Source organism: Lemur catta, chromosome 6 (genome assembly GCF_020740605.2).
Source record: "Lemur catta isolate mLemCat1 chromosome 6, mLemCat1.pri, whole genome shotgun sequence".
NCBI lineage: Eukaryota > Metazoa > Chordata > Mammalia > Primates > Lemuridae > Lemur > Lemur catta.
The window spans coordinates 82,178,960-82,199,718 of NC_059133.1; the positions used below are offsets into that span (position 1 = coordinate 82,178,960).

The 20,759-nt window shown below is 37.1% G+C and overlaps 1 protein-coding gene across 4 annotated transcripts in view; it reads right to left on the minus strand.

Annotated features, from left to right (window-relative positions):
* Positions 1–20,759, minus strand: part of AEBP2 (AE binding protein 2) — a 68,959-nt gene that overhangs the window by 22,814 nt on the left and 25,386 nt on the right. For all 4 annotated transcript variants that reach the window (XR_006735836.1, XR_006735837.1, XM_045554236.1 and 1 more), the window contains exon 3: positions 13,668–13,775. Coding sequence is in view for 2 of the 4 variants with exons in the window: in XM_045554236.1 (XP_045410192.1) it covers positions 13,668–13,775 (108 nt within the window). In the remaining 2 variants the exon portion in view is untranslated. The remainder of the gene's footprint in view (positions 1–13,667; positions 13,776–20,759) is intronic.

The following is a 20,759-nucleotide window of genomic DNA, read 5'->3' on the forward strand; positions in this document are numbered from 1 at the left end:
CTCCTGAGCTCAAACAATCCGCCCACCTCAGCCTCCCAGAGAGCTAGGATTACAGGCGTGAGCCACCACACCCAGCCCCAACTTAACTTTTAATTTAAAGCTTGATACACAATTCAGCTACTAAAAAACTTCTGAGTATATTTGGAACAACGGGGGTATGTGAATCTACTTTTTGGGCGGGCTTTTTGTTTGTTTGTTTTGAGACAGAATTGCACTGTTGCCCAGGCTACAGTGCTTTTTAAAGCTATACCATCATCATAGCTCAAACTCCTGGGCTCAAGTGATTCTCCTGCCTCAGCCCCCTGAATAGCTGGGACTATAGGTGTGCACCACCATGCCCAGCTAATTTTCTATTTTTTTAAAGACCAGGTCTCACTCTTGCTCAGGCTGGTCTTGAACTCCTGGCCTCAAGTAATCCTCCCACCTCAGCCTCCCAGAGTGCTAGGATCATAGGCATGAACCTGAATCTACTTCTTCAACTGCAAATTTTGTGAAATCTAAATATACTTAAATTATTTAACATGTAAATTGACTGTATTAAGTATATTTACTCTTTGTTAGTTTTATACTATCCAATACATTTACCCATTAGACATATGTAGCTTCTAAGTACTTAAAATATGGCTAGTCTAAATTGAGAAATAGTATAAAATACACACCATATTTGGAAGATTTAGTATCAAAAAAGTGTATTTCATTAATCTTATGTATTGATAACAAGTTTAAATAATAGTATATCAGGTTAAATCAAAGATATTTAAATTATCTTCAACTATTTTTGATTATTTTAATGTGGCACTAAGAAATTTTAAATGACATATATGGTTCACATACATTTCTATTATACAGCACTACCTTAGAATAAGCCACACGATACTAACTTTCCTTACTTTACCATTTTAGAAGTTATCATCCCTGTATTTCCTAACATCTACTCTAAAATCATACATTAAAAAAAATCTATTGTGGCCAATGTGTCAGATTGGCCACTTCCAGGAATACAAGTAGGATAGTCTTTGCCACCAGGTTCCTAGTTTAATATTGGTTTATTCAACAAATCTGTTGAAAAACTCAACATTTCAAATATTAGCACAGCTACTTGAATACAATTAAGGCAGAGATGACTCTACCCAGGATTAACTGTATAGAGCCCCAAAAGGCTCTTCTGTCCCAGGATCCTTCAAGACAATAAATAGGCCCTAGTAGTATCTAGAACTGAGAGAGTCAACATTAAGAGTTTATTTTAATCAGCAATGATTCAGTCTCTAGAAATGAAATCAGTAATGCAAATTCTAAGAGAATTGTTTTAATTTTGGTCATTCATCAATGAAGAAGCACAAACAAATCTAAAACAAAAAACAAAGTATAATTTAGAATGAGAAGAAAGGAGTACTTATATTAATATTAAAGAAAAATATAAGAGCTCACACATACTTCCTTAAATACAAACTCTTCTCCCTTAAAAGAGAAAATAATTTTAGGCACCATCTAATCAACATTCCACTAATTACATGTACATCCTAGAGACTGTGAGGCAGAGACATGTGCTTTTACCTCAAATGGCCTCAGTACCTTCATTCCTCTTAACATGAGCATTTCATGGTGCCGAGTTATGGTTTTAGTATTCAAATATTTTATATTTTCATTCATAAATATATCAATGATGACTGAACTCAAGCCATTACACATGGTGTTTTGATGAAAAAGCAACCTGTTTCAAGTATTAGGAGAAACTGGTTGTTGGACATTGACAATTTTAAATTTTCTATTTCCCAAATCCACTGAAAGCTAACATATGTTGGCTGCCACTGTCATCATTAGCTGTTCTAAAATTCAAAACATAGAATTAATGGGTGGGGTTTTTTTTCCCCAAACATTTATTTGGATGAAGCAATATTTAAGACTGTCTTGGCTGGGCGCGGTGGCTCACGCCTGTAATCCTAGCACTCTGGGAGGCCGAGGCGGGCAGATCGTTTGAGCTCAGGAGTTCGAGACCAGCCAGAGTTCGAGACCGCTCTGAGCAAGAGCGAGACCCCGTCTCTACTAAAAAAAAGAGAAGGAAATTATCTGGATAACTAAAAATATATAGCAAAAATTAGCCAGGCATGGTGGCACATGCCTGTAGTCCCAGCTACTCGGGAGGCTGAGGCAGGAGGATCTCTTGAGCCCAGGAGTTTGAGGTTGCTGTAAGCTAGGCTGACACCACAGCACTCTAGCTCGGGCAACAGAGTGAGACTCTGCCTTAAAAAAAAAGACTGTCTTTGCCAGTGCTAAGACTATCTTATTCATATTCCCAAAAGTGCTACAAAGATCTTCAAGAGGTTACTGGAAAATAGAGCAGAAAGTATCAGCTTCAGGGAAGATTACTAGGTGATCTAAAGGAAAACAAAAATTCCAGGCAGAGATGTTGATTTCTTAGTTTTAACAAATATACCACAGTAATGTGGTTAAAGGACCCTGGATTCATATGGCCACTGAAATCTTGAATCTGCCACTTACTATCCATTAAATAGTTAATCTCTTTTTCCCTCAGTTTCCTCATCTATAAAATGAGGGCAACAACAGTAATTAATTCAAAGAATGATTGTAAGGATTAATTCAGTTAAAATGTAATGTAATAAAATACATATGTAATGAGCGTGCAAGGCACTGAGTAGCATCATGGAGGCCTTTGCTATCCTGATTATTTCTGACTTTCACTTTGCCTTGCTCATCACACAACAAACTCTGAACTATCAACATGAGAAACTTTTTGTAACCAATTACTTTAACATTTAAAATCTAGATAGTCCAAACTCTTTAGTCAGAAATATTTTGTGTTTTAAAATATTTTCAAATTGCCACCATCAAGAATCATTTACAGGCCGGGCGCGGTGGCTCAAGCCTGTAATCCTAGCACTCTGGGGGGCCGAGGCGGGAGGATCACTCGAGGTCAGGAATTCGAGACCAGCCTGAGCAAGAGCGAGACCCCGTCTCTACTAAAAAATACAAAGAAATGATCTGGACAGCTAAAAATATATAGAAAAAATTAGCTGGGCATGGTGGCACATGCCTGTAGACCCAGCTACTCAGGAGGCTGAGGCAGGAGGATCGCTTGAGCCCAGGAGTTTGAGGTTGCTGTGAGCTAGGCTGACGCCATGGCACTCTAGCCCGGGCAACAGAGTGAGACTCTGTCTCAGAAAAAAAAAAAAAAGAATCATTTACATATATGAAACTACATGCTGTTTCCTAAATAGTCCAATCTTTTTGTTCCCTTTTCTCTTTCAAAAGCACATATACTTTCTGTAATTAGATAGTGGTGATGGCTGTACAACCTTGGAAATATCCTACTTAATTAAAACCACTACACTTGAAAATGTTGAATCTTATGGTATATAAATTATAGATATTTTTTAAAAAACTGAAATGATTCCCCTTATCAGACAAAAGACTCGGCAGCACAATTCACTATTGCAAGAATGTGGAAACCCAAGTGTCCGTCAATTCATGAGTGGATTATTAAAATTTGGTATATGTATAAAATGGAATATTACTCAATAATAAGAAATGACAGTGATCTAGTACCTCTTATATTTTCCTGGATAGAGCTTGAGCCCATTATCCAAAGTGAGGTATCACAAGATCAGAAGAATAGGATCCAAGTGTACTCGCCATCAAATTGGCACTTACTGATCAACACTATGGTGGTCACACAGTAGTAATATTCTCCAGGGATTAGGGAGTTTGAGGGGCGGTAAATTCACAACTAATGGACCCAGTGAGCATTACAGAGGGGAAGGGCATGGCTCTAATCCTTGCTTGGGTGAGGCAAAGATATAAAATGTAACCAAAATGTTTGTACCCTCATAATGTCCTGAAATAAAAATTTAAAAAAAGACAAAAGACTCCATTAGAAAAAGGAAAGAGGATAATCAAACACAGACTAGGGAGAAGGTATTTATAATACATATATCTGACAAAGGACTTACAATATTCAAAATATATAAAGAATTTCTATTAACTCAATACTAAAAGACAAATCACCCAATTAAAAAATAGGCAAGGACTTGAATGGGCACTTTACCCAAAAAAGGATATTCAGATAGTCAGAGCACATGAAAATGTGCTCAACATCATTACTTACCAGGGAAAGAAAAATTAAAGCCACAATGAAAATACCTCCTCATCCATTAGAATAGCCAAAATATAGCCAAGAGGAATGAGTATATGTGTGCATCAGAAGACATGCAGAGGAAGGTCCACAGGGAAGCTTGATTAATAGTAGCCAAAGGCTAGCAACAATCCAAATGCCCAACAGCAACAGAATGAATACACTGTGATTTATTTGTACAGTGGAATAATACACAGCAATTTTAAAAAGTGACTGGTATAGGCCGGGTACGGTGGCTCAGGCCTGTAATCCTAGCACTCTGGGAGGCCGAGGCGGGAGGATCTCTCAAGGTCAGGAGTTCGAAACCAGCCTGAGCAAGAACGAGACCCTGTCTCTACTAAAAATAGAAAGAAATGATCTGGACAGCTAAAACTATATAGAAAAAATCAGCTGGGCATGATGGCTCATGCCTGTAGTCCCAGCTACTCGGGAGGCTGAGACAGAAGGATTGCTTGAGCCCAGGAGTTTGAGGTTGCTGTGAGCTAGGCTGATGCCACAGCACTCTAGCCCGGGCAACAGAGTGAGACTCTGGACTCTGTCTCATTTAAAAAAAAAAAAAAAAAAGACTGGTATAATACCATTTGGATAAATCTTACTGATATTTTGTTGAGTAAAAAAAGGCCAGACACAAGAGTTCATACAACTAAGCTAGGATGACAGAAACCAGAATATGGCCTGGGAGGAAGGGTAGAGGGCAGGAGAAAAGACAGAACAGAAGGGGATATTAGGAAATTTTGTTTTACTAAAAAGGGTGCTTTACTTCATCAGGGTGGTAGTTACATAGGTGCACACAAACATATGAAACAAATGATTAAACTGTTAAACAGGTAAGTGTACTTTAGATACCTTACATTGTATCATACTTAAAAAAATGAAAATTAAAAAAGAGACTCGCTTCAAATATCACTTTATCACTTTCTCTCTCTCTAGTTAACTAACACTCACCTACTATTGCTCTTTCCTAGTCTCTGTTACAGTTAATTCAACTGATCCCTAATGCATGTTTCCAGAGAATCTCTCACAGGTCACTATTAAAGAACTTAAAATATTTCATTATTTAAATGTATTCAGATCTGTATAACCTAAAGAATATAAGTTCCCTGAAGGGTAGAGCCCTGCTTTTCCTATTCACCTTGCTTCCATAATGCCTAGCACAGTGCTGTGTACTTTACATATCAATGTTTTCCTAATTTAAATGATTCTTATGAGGTATGTATGGAACAATACCTCACTAAATCATACTCCTTAACTTTTTCTTTCAAAGACAATTTCCCCTCTCCAATGTAAATCTACAGCTTCTAAAAAAAGGATACGGGAAAAAATTTATACAAGCTTCAAAATTAACCTGCACATCATAATCAACCAGCAGAATGGCTGCCTTAAAATATAAATATTTTATACATATATGTACACATATATGGAAGTACACACAATGAGAAAATAAATGATTCTTTTACTTTAACAATAATCTCATATTTATTGGGCACATACTGTACAACAACTCTAAGGGGTAACCAGTATTACCAGCTACATATTGGACAGGAAGTTAAAGTGATTCCAGGTCACACTTCTAGTGAATGTCAGAGCCAGGATCTGTAGTACGACTATAGGAAAAGATGGGAGTGTTAAAGTTACAGGACCCATGCCACCAGAAAACTCAGTGAGACCACTTATTTATTTTTATAAAAAAATAATAAACATACAAAAAAATGTGAATGGTAAAAAACCAGCAAAATAAAATTCTGGCAACATGAAAAAACATGCTAAACACCCCTAAGGGATCAAATAGATCCACAGCAGAAGACCCCAACCAAAAGGAAATTATCACAATGTCAGAAATAGAATTCACAATATGGTGGGCAAACAAGATAATGGAATTGAAGAGAAGGCTGAAAACCAAACAAAGAAACCAATAAAGTCTCAAGACATGAATGAAAATAAAGAAAAACTCACGAAGGAGAGAGACAACATAAGCAAGGACATAACAGAACTTAAAGAAATGAATGAGTCATTTAGGGAATTACTAAATATAGCAGAAAGCTTCAACAACAGGCTAGACCTAGCAGAAGAATATCAGAGCTTAAAGACATGGCTTTCGAACGAACCCAGTCAATCAAAGATGCAGAAAAAAGAATAAAGGAGAATGAACAATCACTCAGAGAAATATGAAACTATGAAATGAGCCAAAATAAAAATGCAGGTTTCTCGGAGGGAGAAGAAGAAAAATCAAAAAGGATGGAAGACCTATTCAAGGGAATTACTGAGGAGAACTTCCCTGGTATTGCCAGAAGTTCAGATATCCAAATACAACATAGTCACTGAATCCCGGGAAGATTCATAGCAACTAGGACATCTCTAAGAAACAGTCATCACCTTGGCCAAAGACAAAATGAAGGAGAAAATTCTACAAGCTGCAAGACGAAAGCAACAAATAACTTACAAAGGAAAACCCATCAGGGTAACAGCAGACTTCTCAACAGAGATCTTACAAGCCAGAAGGGATTGGAGATCCATTTTTAACCTCCTTGTACAGAACAACTGACAGCCAAGAATTTTGTATAGTGCAAAACTAAGTTTCATAAATGATGGAAAAATAAAGGCTATTCCAGACAAGCAAACGCTAAGGGAATTAATTTGTCACTACTAGACCTGTCCCATAGGAAATACTCAGAAGTGCATTAGACATGCAACAGCACAATAGATACCCACCTGCCTAAAAATACCCAAAAGTTATAGCTCACAGCTCTTATAAAACAATCATACAAGAGGGAAAACAAAACAATATATTATCCAACATGATGAACTCAACAGCATTGCACATATCAATATTAACAATGTGAACAATCTGAATTCTACATGTTAAAGACAGATTGGCAAGCTGGATGAAAAAACACAACCTAAGTATTTGCTGTCTCCAAGAAACAAATGTGTACCACAATAATAACTCACAGACTCAAGGAAAAGGGATGAAAAAAAAATATTCCACATAAATGGAAACCAAAAGCGAGCAGGGGTAGCCATTCTCATATCAGATAAAATGGACTTTACATCAATAATGGTAAGAAAAAAAAAAAGACAAAGATGATCATTATATTAATATAATGATAAAGGGAGCAGTTCAACAATAAGACATAACAATCCTAAATATACAAGCACCTAACTGAGCCTCCCAGTTTCATAAAGCAAATTCTTCTGGATCTAAGTAAAGAAATAAAAAGTAGCATCTTAATTGCCAGGGACTTTAACACTCCACTGACATAACTGGACATAGAAGCAGAAAATAAATAAACACTGGACTTACACAGGAATCTAGAACAAATGGACCTCACAGACATTTATAGAACATTCTACCCAAAAACTACTAAATATACAGTCTTCTCATGAGAACATGGGACATTTTCCAAGACTGATCACATCTTAGGCCACAAAACAAGTCTCAGCAAATTAAAAAAAATTTGACATCATACCGTGTATCTTCTCAAACCAGAGTGGAATAAAAGTAGAAAGTAATTCCAAAAGAAACACTCAAATCTATACAAAGTCATGGAAATTAAACCACCTGCTGCTAAACAATCCTTGGGTCAGTGATGAAATTAAGATGGAAAATAAGATTCCTTGACCTGAATGACAAAGAGGACACAACCTTTCAAAATCAATAGGATATGGCAAACACAGTCCTAAGGGAAAGTTCACAGCCTTAAATGTCTACAAAAAGACAAAAAGTTCCCAAATTAAAAACCTAACGTAACAACTCAAGGAACTACAAAAAGAACAAACCAAATCCAAAGCCAGCAGAAGAAAAGAAATAACAAAATTCAGAGCAGAACTAAACAAAATAGAAACCAAAAAAAAAAAAAATTCAAAGGATCAATGCAACAAAAAGTTGGTTCTTTGAAAAAATAAACAAGATCGACAGACCACTAGCCAGTTTAACCAGAAATAGAAATGACTCAAAAAAGCTCAATATGAAATGAAAAAGGAGACATTACAACTGACAACGCAGAAATACAAAATACCGTCTGTGAATACTACAAAAAACCTCTACACAAACTAGAAAACCTAGAGGAAATGGATAAATTTCTAGAAACACACAACCTTCCAAGCCTGAATCAGGAAGAAATAGAAGTCCTGAACAGACCAATAACCAGCAGTGAGATTGAAGCAGTAATAAAAAACCTCCCAACAAAAAAAAAGCCCTAGGGCTGGACAGATTCACAGACAAATTCTACCAGACCTACAAAGAAGAACTGGTACCTATCCCACAGAAACTATTCCATAACATCGAAAAGGAGGAAATGCTCATTCTATGAAGCCAATATCACGTTGATACCAAAGTCAGGAAAGGACAAAACAAAAAAACAAAACAACAGACCAACATCCCTTGTGAACACAGATGAAAAAGTCCTCAAGAAAATACTAGCAAAACTGAATGCAACTACATATCAAAAAGATAATCCACCATGATCAAGTGGGTTTTATCCCAGGGATCCAAAGATGGTTCAATATATGCAAATTAACAAAGGTGACCCACCACATAAGCAGAAACAAAAACAAAGACTACATGTCATCTCAATAGATGCAGAAAAAGTATTCGATAAAATCCAGCACCCTTTCATGACAAAAATCCTCAAAAAACTAGGCAAAGAAGGATTAAAAAAGCCATGTATGACAAACCCACAGCCAACAACATACTGAATGAAGAAATGGAACAAGACAAGGGTGTTCACTGTCACCACTTTTATTCAACACAGTATTGGAAGTCCTAGCCTCAACAATCAATGAAGAGAAAGAAAGAAAGGACATCCAAATCAGTAAAGAGAAGGTCAAACTATCCCTGATTGCTGATGATTGTATCACCCTGTCGCCTCCTGGAATTGATAAATAAATTCAGCAAAGTCTCAGATTACAAAAATCAATATACACAAATCAGTAGCACTTCTATATACTAATAACAAGCTGAGAGTCAAATCAAGGACTCAATACCATTCATGATAGATACAAAGAAAATAAAATACCTAGGAATATACTTAACCAAGGAGGTGAAAGACAAGGAGAACTTTCTGATTAAAGAAACTGCAGTTGACACAAACAAATGGAAAAAATCCTTGCTTATGGATTAGTAGAATCAACATCATTAAAATGTCCACACTAGCCAGGCACAGTGGCTCACGCCTGTAATCCTAGCACTTTGGGAGGCTAAGGCAGGAGGATCACTTGAGGAGTTCGAGACCAGCCTGAGCAAGAGTCAGACCCTGTGTCTCTACCAAAAATAGAAAAATTAGCCTGGCATGGTGGCATGTGCCTATAGTCCCAGCTACTTGGGAGGCTGTGGCAGGAGGATAGCTCAAGCCCAGAAGTATGACACTGCTGTGAGCTATGACGATGCCACTGCAGTCAGGCTCGAGAGACAGAGCAAGACCCTGTCTCAAAAAAAAAAAAAGTTCATACTATCCAAGATGATTTACAGATTCAACATAATCCCCATCGAATAACAATGCCCTATTTCACAGATCTAGAAAAAATAATCCTAAGTTTCATTTAGACGCCCCCCCCCAAAAAAAGAGCACCCAAACAACCAAAGCAATGTTAAGCAAAAAGAACAAATCTGGAGGCATCACATTACTTGACTTCAAATTATACTACAAGGCTGTAAGAACCAAACCAGCATGATACTGGTATAAAAGTAGAGATCAATGGAACAGAACAGAGAACCCAGGAATAAAACCATCTACCTACAACCAACCAATCTTCAACAAAGCAGACAACAAAATATCCTGGGGAAAGGAAGCCCTGTTCAATAAATGGTGCTGGGAAAAGTGGACAGCCACATGCAGAAGAATGAAACAGGACCCCTATCTCTTGCCATACAAAAATTAATTCAGGATGGATAAAAGAATTAAATGTAAGGCATGAAACCATAAACATTCTATAAGAAAATGTAGAAAAAACTCTTTTAGACACCAGCCTAGGCAAAGAATTTATGATTAAGACCCCAGAGGCAAATACAGCAACAATAAAAATAAATAAATGGAACTTCATTAAATTAAAAGGCTTCTGCACAGCAAAGGAAATAATCAACAAAATGAATAGACAACTGACAAAATGAGAGAAAATATTCACAAACTATACATCTGACAAAGGACTAACATCCAGGATCTACAAAGAACCCAAACAAATCAGTAAGAAAAAAAACAACCCCATCAAAAAGTGGGCAAAGGCCAGGCACAGGGACTTGGGCTCACTCCTGTAATCCCAGCACTTTGGGAGGCTGAGGTGTGAGGACTGCTTGAGACCAGGAGTTTGAGACCAGTCTGAGCAAAAGCAAGAGCAAGACCCCACCTCTACAAAAAATAGAAAAATTAGCCAGGCGTGGTGGTTCTCCTCTGTAGTCCCAGCTACTCTGGAGATTGAGGCAGGAGGATCATTTGAGCCCAGGAGTTTGAGGTTGCTGTGAGCTATAATGACGCCACTGCTCTCTAACCTGGGCAACAGAGAGACTTTGTCTCAAAAAAAAAAAAACAAGTGGGCAAAAGACATAAACAGAAGTTTTCCAAAGAAGAGATACAAATGGCCAATAAAGATAAAAAAATACTCAACATCACTAATTATCAGGGAAATGCAAATTAAAACCACAATGAGGATGAGGGTGGTGGCCCATGCCTGTAATCTTAGCACTCTGGGAGGCCAAGGTGAGAGGATCAGTTGACGTCAGGAGTTTGAGACCAGCCTGAGCAAGAGCAAGACTCTATCTCTACTAAAAATAGAAAAAAATGAGCTGGGCATCATGTTTGTGCCTGTAGTCCCACCTACTCGGGAGGCTGAGACAGGAAGATCGCTTGAGCCCAGGAGTTTGAGGTTGCTGTGAGTTAGGATGATGCCACCGTACTCTACTCAGGGCAACAGAGTGAGGCTGTCTCAAAAAACAAAACAAAACAAAACAAAACAAAACAAAAAACCCACAATGAGATGCCACCCTACCCCTCTCAGAATGGCTATATATATATATATATATATATATACATGCTATATATATTTTTTTTTTTTTTGAAGAGATGATCTTGCACTGTCACCCTTGCTAGCGTGCAGCAGCATCATCATAGCTCACTACAACTTCAAACTCCCAGGGTCAAGAGATCCTCCTACCTCAGCTTCCTGAGTAGCTGGGGCTACAGGCATGTGCCAACACACCCAGCTAATTTTTTCTAGTTTTTGTAGAGACAGGATCTCACTCTTGCTGAAGCTGGTCTTGAACTCCTGAGTCCAAGTGATCCTAGTATCTCGGCCTCCCAGAGAGCTAGGATTACAGGTACGAGCCACCATGTCCAGCCAGATGACTATTACTAAAAAGTCAAACAACAATAGATGCTGGTGCGGATGCAGAGAGAAAGGAATGCTTATACACTGTTGGTGGGACTGCAAATTCGTATAACCTCTATAGAAAACAGTATGGAGATTCCTCAAAGAAATAAATGTAGACCTACCACTTGATCCAGCAAACCCACTGCTGGGTATCTACCCAAAGGAAAAGAAGTCATTTTATAAAAAAGACACCTGCACCCAAATGTTTACAGCGGCACAACTCACAATTGTAAGATGCACAATCAACCTAAGTGCCCATCAATTCATGAACGGATAAAGAAAATGTGGTATATGTATATATGGAGTACTACTCAGCCATCAAAAAGAATGAAATAATGTCATTTGCAGCAGCTTGGATGGAACTGGAGACGATCATTATGCTAAGTGAAGTATCTCAGGAATGGAAAACCAAACACCATATGTGCTCACTTATAAATGAGAGCTAAATGATGCGTACACACAGGCACAAAGCGATATAAAGCACATCAGAAACCAAGAAAAGGGGAGGGTGGCAGGAGGGGCATGGGATAAAAACTTATTTATTGAGTACAATGAACACTATTCTGGTGACAGGCACACCAAAAGCCCTGACTTAAGTATTATATGAGGTATCCATGTAACAAAGACACTTGTACCCCCTTAACAGTCTGAAATTTAATAAATAAATTACATTAGGATATGATTTCTCACCTCTTAGGGTGGCAAAAATCCAAAAGTTTGACAACATCCAATTAGCAAGGCTTTGGAGAAGGCATATGCTCTAATATTGCTGATGATGGCACAACCTCTACGAACGGCATTTTGGCAATATTTGTCAAAATTACCAACGTTTATATAGCCTTTGATTCACTCATATCATTTTGGGGAATTTTTCCTACGTATCTAATTATACGTATACAAAATGCAAAATGACAGATGTTCAAGATTCATCACTGTAGCACAATTTATAATAGTAAGACTTGAAGTGTCTTATATAAAGCTTGGTTAAACAAACTGCTACAACCACACAATGAAATACTATGAAACTTCTTTTAAAAAGAGAGAATATTCACTATGAATTGATATGGAAAGATGCTAGTGTAAAGTACATTCAAAAAGCAAGATACGGATACACACTATGCGATATCAATCATGGGGAAAACCTGGGTATATGGGAACTTTACTAATCTATATATTTAAATCTCTTCTCAAGTTAAAAGCTTATTTTTTAAAAAAGCAGGGTACAGACACTTTATAGTTTACTAGATTTTATGTAAAAGAAAAGAGAATGAGACTACGTATTTATCTGCTTGTAGTTCCATATAGAAATACTACAAGAATTCACGAAAAACAATAACAGTAATTATGTATGGGAGGAAGGGGGATATGGGAACAGGCAAGGAAGCCAAGATTTCTCAACATAAATTTTCTTTAATAATTTAACTTGTTAATGATTGCCTTTTCAAAAAAAAATTAACTTATTTTTAAAAGCAACTCCACAATTACCTCATTCACTATGAAACCCAAGGGAAGTTTCTGGCACAGTATTTACATTCCAGTAGATATAACAGTTTTAACAACTATTAAGCTTCTTTAAACCCAAACTTTTAATCTCTGTAGTACATGCATTCTTTAATTAGAAACCAAAATATTTTATTTAATTTTTAATGAGGATAAATGGAAAAATGATTTTTACACAAACTTGTGCTTTATAAAGACTTCCCAGAACACATCTAATTTGACAAAGTGATTTACAACTAAGCCCAGTAGTATGACCTCAAAACTGAGTGAAAGGAACCAAATCCCTTAGTGATGCACAATTTATTTCCTATAATAGTCAATGTTGTTTGCTAATAAAAGAGGCTGAAACCTCTGACAGTAAGAAAACATAATCAGAACACAAAGTATTAATGACAGCTGACAAGGTTTGATGTCACTGGTCTGCCTCCTAGCTATTTTCAAGACCCTAACATTACAGCAACTTTTTTTCTGTTTTTCAAATTGTAAAAATTGGATTAAATTATCTTTATCTCCATCTACTTTTTGAAATTCCATGCACCTAAAGGAATGTTAAAATAAGTGGTTCTTTAGAAAATTTTTATAAGAGCAAAAATATGCCTATTAAAAAACACATTAGCTTAAATTGAAGTTTAAAAGAAAAACTCACATACATACTTACCTTGAACGGTTTGTCTCCACTGTGTGTCAGCATATGCCTCTGTAACCAACTCTGACTGGTCGATGGAGTGTTATAGACTTTACAACCTTTCCATAAGCAAACAAATACCTGTCAAAAAAAAAAGAGCCATATTAATTTTCATCACTTATTTCAAAGAGTTTTCATTCCTTTAAGTTCAAAAAGAAGATGTTACAAATCTTCAATTGACAAAAAGAGCCATTTAATGTATTAGCGAATCAAAATGCTTAATGTAGTTAAACTTCTAAACTTCCCAGTGAAGGCACTGTATTGATCCTTGCCCATTCAGCTTGCTGTCCACTCCCTCAACACGGAATGACACACCAATCACAAAGTACTACTGAGAAGGAAACATACTAAAAAAATATAGTGTATCCCTACGAACTAGGACCATGGCCCATTATTTATATTTTTGTATTTACTGCACAAAGGAACAAGCATCTATTAATTTTAAATATCAGCAAAATATAAAGGCATAAAAATAATTAAAATTAATAAAATAAACAATGTAATTAGTGGATAGGTATTTTCAACTTCAAAGAATGAGTAAAAATTAAATCCTCAAATTGTAATTTTTCTACGCATGCTTTTCTATTCTCACATGCATACTAACAAAAACTCTTATATTAAGAATTATTTCCAGCCGGGCATACTAACACAAATTCCAATATTAAGAATTATTTCCAGCACGCCTCTAATCCTAGCACTCTGGGAGGCGGAGGCAGGAGGATCACTTGAGCTCAGGAGTTCGAGACCAGCCTGAGCAAGAGCGAGACCCCATCTCTACAAAAAAAACAGAAAAATTAGTCGGGCGTGGAAGTGCATGCCTATAGTACCAGCTTCTTGGGAGGCTGAGGCAGGAGGATCCCTTGAGCCCAGGAGTTTGAGGTTGCAGTGAGCTATGGAGGACCCCACTGCACTCTAGCTAGGACAACACAGGGAGATTCTGTCTCCAAAAACAAAAAAAACAAACTATTTCCAAATACCCTGATTATGAAAAAAAATTTAATATAAATGTTAAATTAATGTAGTAGTAAAAGCAGTGGGCTACCCTATCATCATAATAGGTTCACATTCTTAGGTTTAAGGGTACTGAGTATGACTGGATTTAGAAAGTACCAAGACTAATAATCTAATCTTTACCATCTTCTTACTAGTGATATATCAATTTCCTAGTTGATGGTATGTCTATCAAACTGAACATTGAAAACTGCTTCCCATCAGTGAGAAAAATATGAACCTATTGCAATCATTACCTTGAATGTACCATTTATACACTCTGTTCTTTTCTAAGGTTAAGAACAATTATAGTCACGTTTTGAAGACTATACTGTACTATACACAGAACACAACAAAGCTATATAAAGAACTGAGGAAACATTCTTTAAATAGCCAGTCTAAAACAAATTTTTTTAAAAGACTAGAAAAAACTGACAATCTATAAACAAATAACTGAGGTCAATTTTCAGTCAAAAACGAAACCACTTTATGTCAAAAAGGTCTAACAAGGCAATATCACCACTGCCATTTGACACAAATGTTGAGAGAATGTTACTGCATCCTGATTCCACAATAGATTTGCTAGTTTCTTTTAGTTAAGTAGATAAAGGAAGTCAACATTTCCTACTTCATTCTGACCCTAGCACATTTATAAACTGATGTCTGAGGTTCCCAGAGTTAAAAGTTACTTTTTAAAAATCTAGGAAAAGAGACCAGGTGCGGTGGCTCACGCCTGTAATTCTAGCACTATGGGAGGCCAAGGCGGGAGGATCACTCGAGGTCAGGAGTTCGAGACCAACCTGAGCAAGAGCGAGACCCTGTCTCTACTAAAAATAGAAAGAAATTATTTGGACGGCTAAAAATATACATAGAAAAAAAAATTAGCTGGGCATGGTGGCACATGCCTGTAGTCCCAGCTACTTGGGAGGCTGAGGCAGGAGGATTGCTTGAGCCCAGGAGTTTGAGGTTGCTGTGAGCTAGGCTGATGCCACGGCACTCTAACCCGGGCAACAGAGTGAGGCTCTGTCTCAAAAAAAAAAAAAAAAAAAATCTAGGAAAAGAAAAAATTTTAAGCAATACTTAAATGCTATAGAAGTTAATTCAATATTGTTTGATAATCACATGCAGATAATCAGTGCCATCTATCAATTTCCTGACTCAAGACTACTAGACTTAGAGTCTTAAATTTTCAATCCAGTGAATCAGGGGTTGGTTTAAAATTCTCTCACAAGTCATACCACATAAACAGAAATGCTTTAAAGGAAGTATTTGGGAATAAAATTAATAAAGTATTTGGGAATAAAATTAATTTTTATAACAATTTTTGTAACAATGAAGAATCCTGTTGATTAATCTTGATGTTAAGAAGATTCTGGGCCAGGCGCGGTGGCTCACGCCTGTAATCCTAGCACTCTGGGAGGCCGAGGCAGGAGGATCGCTCGAGGTCAGGAGTTCGAGACCAGCCTGAGCAAGAGCAAGACCCCGTCTCTACTAAAAATAGAAAGAAATTATCTGGCCAACTAAAATATATATAGAAAAAATTAGCCGGGAATGGTGGTGCGTGCCTGTAGTCCCAGCTACTCGGGAGGCTGAGGCAGTAGGTCGCTTAAGCCCAGGAGTTTGAGGTTGCTGTGAGCTAGGCTGACGCCACGGCACTCACTCTAGCCTGGGCAACAAAGTGACACTCTGTCTCAAAAAAAAGAAGATTCTGAAGTAACTCCTACTGTGAACTACTCTCAAATCAGAGAAGGCAGCACTCAGTTCCTTCCAGATAATCATTACCTCTACCTAACAAATCAACCATTATGTTTGGGAGAAACAACTATCTCTAACTTCTAGTTTTTTTTCCTATAAGCAAACATGACTATGGAGACAATGGCAGACTCTATAATTACATCAGATACAGCATTAATTAGTGAGTAGGTATGGTCTAGAGTCCAGATGGAATAATGTCCAGTAACACTGAAGGCAAAATGTTCAGATTCAAAGAAAAACCAAAACCTTCAACCTAGTGAAATTTATAGAAAAATGAAATAACTATAAAGACACCAAAGTTATCTGTGTTTAGCTATATTGGAATGAAATATTTAAAAAATAATTCTGGGAGAAAAAAACACTAAACTTCCACAAAGACAGTCTTGATACACCAAACTGGCACTAAAATTCCACACGAAGGCTACACGAAAAACACAAAACCATTCAAAAGCTAAATTTACTTCCCTAACCTGTATCAGGAAGCTCTTCTGACAAAAAAAGCGGCCCAAAATCTGACAAAAAGGGTCTTCTTCAAACCTGAGATTTTTTAAATACACGAAATGTGAAAAACATTTTTATAATCTATCTTTAGAAACTCTCCCATTGTAAAAGTTAAGCCCTGAAAATCAAACACCATAGGGTTCAAATTCAATCCAAATTTGGGAGGAATATGTTAAAGAATATAATTTGTCATCGTTCTTCTATCCTATTTGAATTAAGGTCTGGCTATTTTAATTAGAATAAGACACAAAGGTCCACAGTCCAGTCTCTTATGATACAGAGACTTATGTCACATTAGGTTGTATTAGATATAATAGAAATAGAAGATGGACAACCTCGGCTGGGCGCAGTGGCTCACGCCTGTAATCCTACCACTCTGACAGGCCGAGGCGGGAGGATTGCTTGAGCTCAGGAGTTCGAGACCAGCCTGAGCAAAAGGGAGGGAGGGAGGAAGGAAATCGACAACCTGAATTCTATCCAGCTCTTTTGCTTTGCAGCTATGTAATCTTGGAAGAATCACTTAGAATCTAAGCCTCTATTTCCTTTTTCAGAGACACTCTGACAACACATTTGATAACTCCAAAACATGTATCTTATATTTGTAAAGATATAAGATTATATATTCCCTAAGAAAAACTAGTCAACAGAAAAACTGGGTTTATATTAGACACTGAAGGTCCCTTCTCAAAATAACCACCATCAGATTTTTCTGCCAGACTGTCCAGGAAAATTAAAAAGAAAAAAGAAAAAAAACCTCACACAGCCCTTAAAAGAGTATTTTTTTAATTCTATCAAAGAATCTTCAAATTTACAATGGAGATGTAGAGATCTAAAGTTTCAATGCTGCAGGGAGGTTTGGGCTTTCTGTTGACAACTCTAAGAAGTCTGAGTTCTGTCAGAACGGTCAGCTTTACCTTCAGGGATCTCCTCTAAAATGTCCAAAATGAAAACCCCTGGTACAAATCTGGGAACCAAGGGTAGTCTTAGTCTCCTTCACTTTGATCAACATCCTTGAACAAATCTAACAGTGTATTTATCTGAATGTATGCATGGCCTATATCTACAATGGCTTATGTGATGGTATAAATATACTTACACCTAAACATCTTACACCTGAGTGCAAACTGAATCCAACAAATTTTTCTGTAAATAAATGAAAAATCCACTGCAAAGGAACGCAGTGTAACCTGACAGAAGCCTAAGTATGCATAAAGAAATTCAGTTATTACCAGTAAATTAAAATCAGCCAAATATTTAATATATTCTAAATACAGAGCAGGTAAACAGTATAATCTACATGCCAAAATAAATAACGGTCTAATTATAATGAGTAATTGGTTCCTTTCGCAGTAAAATGACACAAAAAGATTTTATATAACTAACAGATATGGCCAGGCATAGTGGCTCATGCCTGTAATGCCAGCACTTTAGGAGGCTGAGGCAGGAGGATTGCTTGAGGCCAGGAGTTCAAGACCAGCCTAGGCAACATACTAAAACCATATCTCTACAGAAATTTTAAAAATTAGCCAGGCATGGTGACATGTGCCTGTAGTTCCAGCTACTTGGGAGGTTGAGGTGGGAGAATAGCATGAACCCAGGAATTTGAAGTTACCACTGTATTCTAGCCTGGATGCCAGAGTGAGACTCTGTCTCTAAAAAATAAATAAAGTAAGAGATATAACATCTAAAGTAAGGAAGGCGTTGGATGGATGATCCCATGGTACCTTCAAGTGCTAACATTTCTAAGGGAAGAAAAAACAGCTCTTTTATAAGATGTAAACATATAAAGAAAAGCAAAATTTTTTTAGATACAATTATTTTGTCTCAAATCAGTCTGCTTTTTCAAGATCCATCAAAAATGACAAATATAATTGTTGTCCTATTATTTTTAACCATATTAAATGAATTAACATCAATTTCCCACTAAAAGATATTTAATAGAACAGAAGACAAAAATATTTAATAAAACATTCAAATCATAAAAATGAAATATTTCTCATTTAATGCAAAAGATATGACCAATCTCATGTTGTATTTAGGATATACTAGATTGGCACTCAAAACTCAAATCACCTCCTCAGATTGATCTCACATCCTAGCAGCACTCCAATTTAACCTACAAATTTAGTCTACAAATAACACTTTTTAAAACACACAAAGATGACTGGCCTCAATCAAGTCTTCAAATAATAACCTATCTTCCCTCTCACCAAAATCTCCTCCCTCTGTCCCCCAACAGAAAACACACCAAAGAATACAACAGGTTGGGTGCAGTGGCTCACACCTGGACCTAGCACTTTGGGAAGCTGAGGTGGGAGAATTACTTGAGCCCTGGAGTTTGAGACAAGCCTGGGCAACATGAAGACCCTGTCTCTACAAAAAATAAATTTAGCTGAGTGTGGTACTACACGCCTGTACAAGTCCCAGTTACTTGGGAGGATGAGGCAGGAGGACTGCTTGAATCCCAGGGGTGGAGGCTACAGTGAGCTATGATAACACCACTGCACTCCAGCCCGGATGACAGAGTGAGACCTCATCTCAAAAAAAAAAAAAAAAAGACAAAAAAAAGGAAAGGAAAAAGAAAAAAAGAATACATACAAAAATAAACTTAGGCTGCGCACGGTGGCTTACACTTAAGAGTTGAAGGTGGCAGTGAGCTAGCTATGTATGATTATGCCACTGCACTCCAGAATTGGTCTCAGAGTGAGACTCTGTATCCAAAAAAAAAAGAAACCCGAACAGCTTTCTGGAAATTGTTTTTAAGGTGAAAAATATTTAAGAAAGAAAGAACGGAATACTAATAGATCTTATACTAAACAAGATGAAGTTCCTTACCTACCAAGACTTAGGTGTATAGTAAGAGGACGCTGGGATTTGAAATTAGATGAGTAAAACAGCTCAGAGTCTAGTCTTTGGAACCTAGTCAGACACAGAAGTATGGACCCAAGGACATAATTCTATTATACGTAACACAAAAGACTGATTTGACTTTTTTGCCCGTTTGCTTTTATTTTTGAAATCAAAGATTCATAATTTTTTAAAAGGTATACTCATAATTTGGTATTTAAATGATCAATTTAATTTCTATGGGCCGGGCGTGGTGGCCCACGTCTATAATCCCAGCACTCTGGGAGGCTGAGGCAGGAGGATCACTCGAGGCCAGGAGTTCGAGACCAGCCTGAGCAAGAGCGAGACCCTATCTCTACTAAAAATAGAAAGAAATTAGCTGGACAACTAAAAATATACATAGAAAAAATTACCTGGACATGGTGGTGCATGTCTGTATTCCCAGCTACTCAGGAGGCTGAGGCAGGAGGATTGCTTGAGCCCAGGAGTTTGAGGTTGCTGTGAGCTAGGCTGACGCCATGGCACTCTAGCCAGGGCGACAGAGTCAGACACTGTCTCAAAAAAATTTCTAGTGTACAGAGTCACGTGCCCACCCACTTTGTTATATGAAAACATCAAGAAAACCTAAATGCCACTTGACTTCAGCCTCCAGATATAATTAAAGTCCACATGGACATAGCAACATAAATAGCCCACCAGGAGGAAAATGTTTCTAAGCTATAACAGTTTTGTTTTTCCCAGGGTGAAGATTTACAGATGAATAAGAAAATGAAGAGAAACATAGTATTTAGATCTTGCTAACTTACTGTTCTAGTAAAATTGTCATCTTTTAATAATTGGAAGCATAAAATTTTCTATGGTTACCAACTTTTTCCTCATCTGTTTCTGCTCCACGATGACAGTTTAACACTTGGGGTAGAAAGAAGTAAGAAATCTAAAAAAAATAATAATTAGGCCACCAAAATCAGCTCT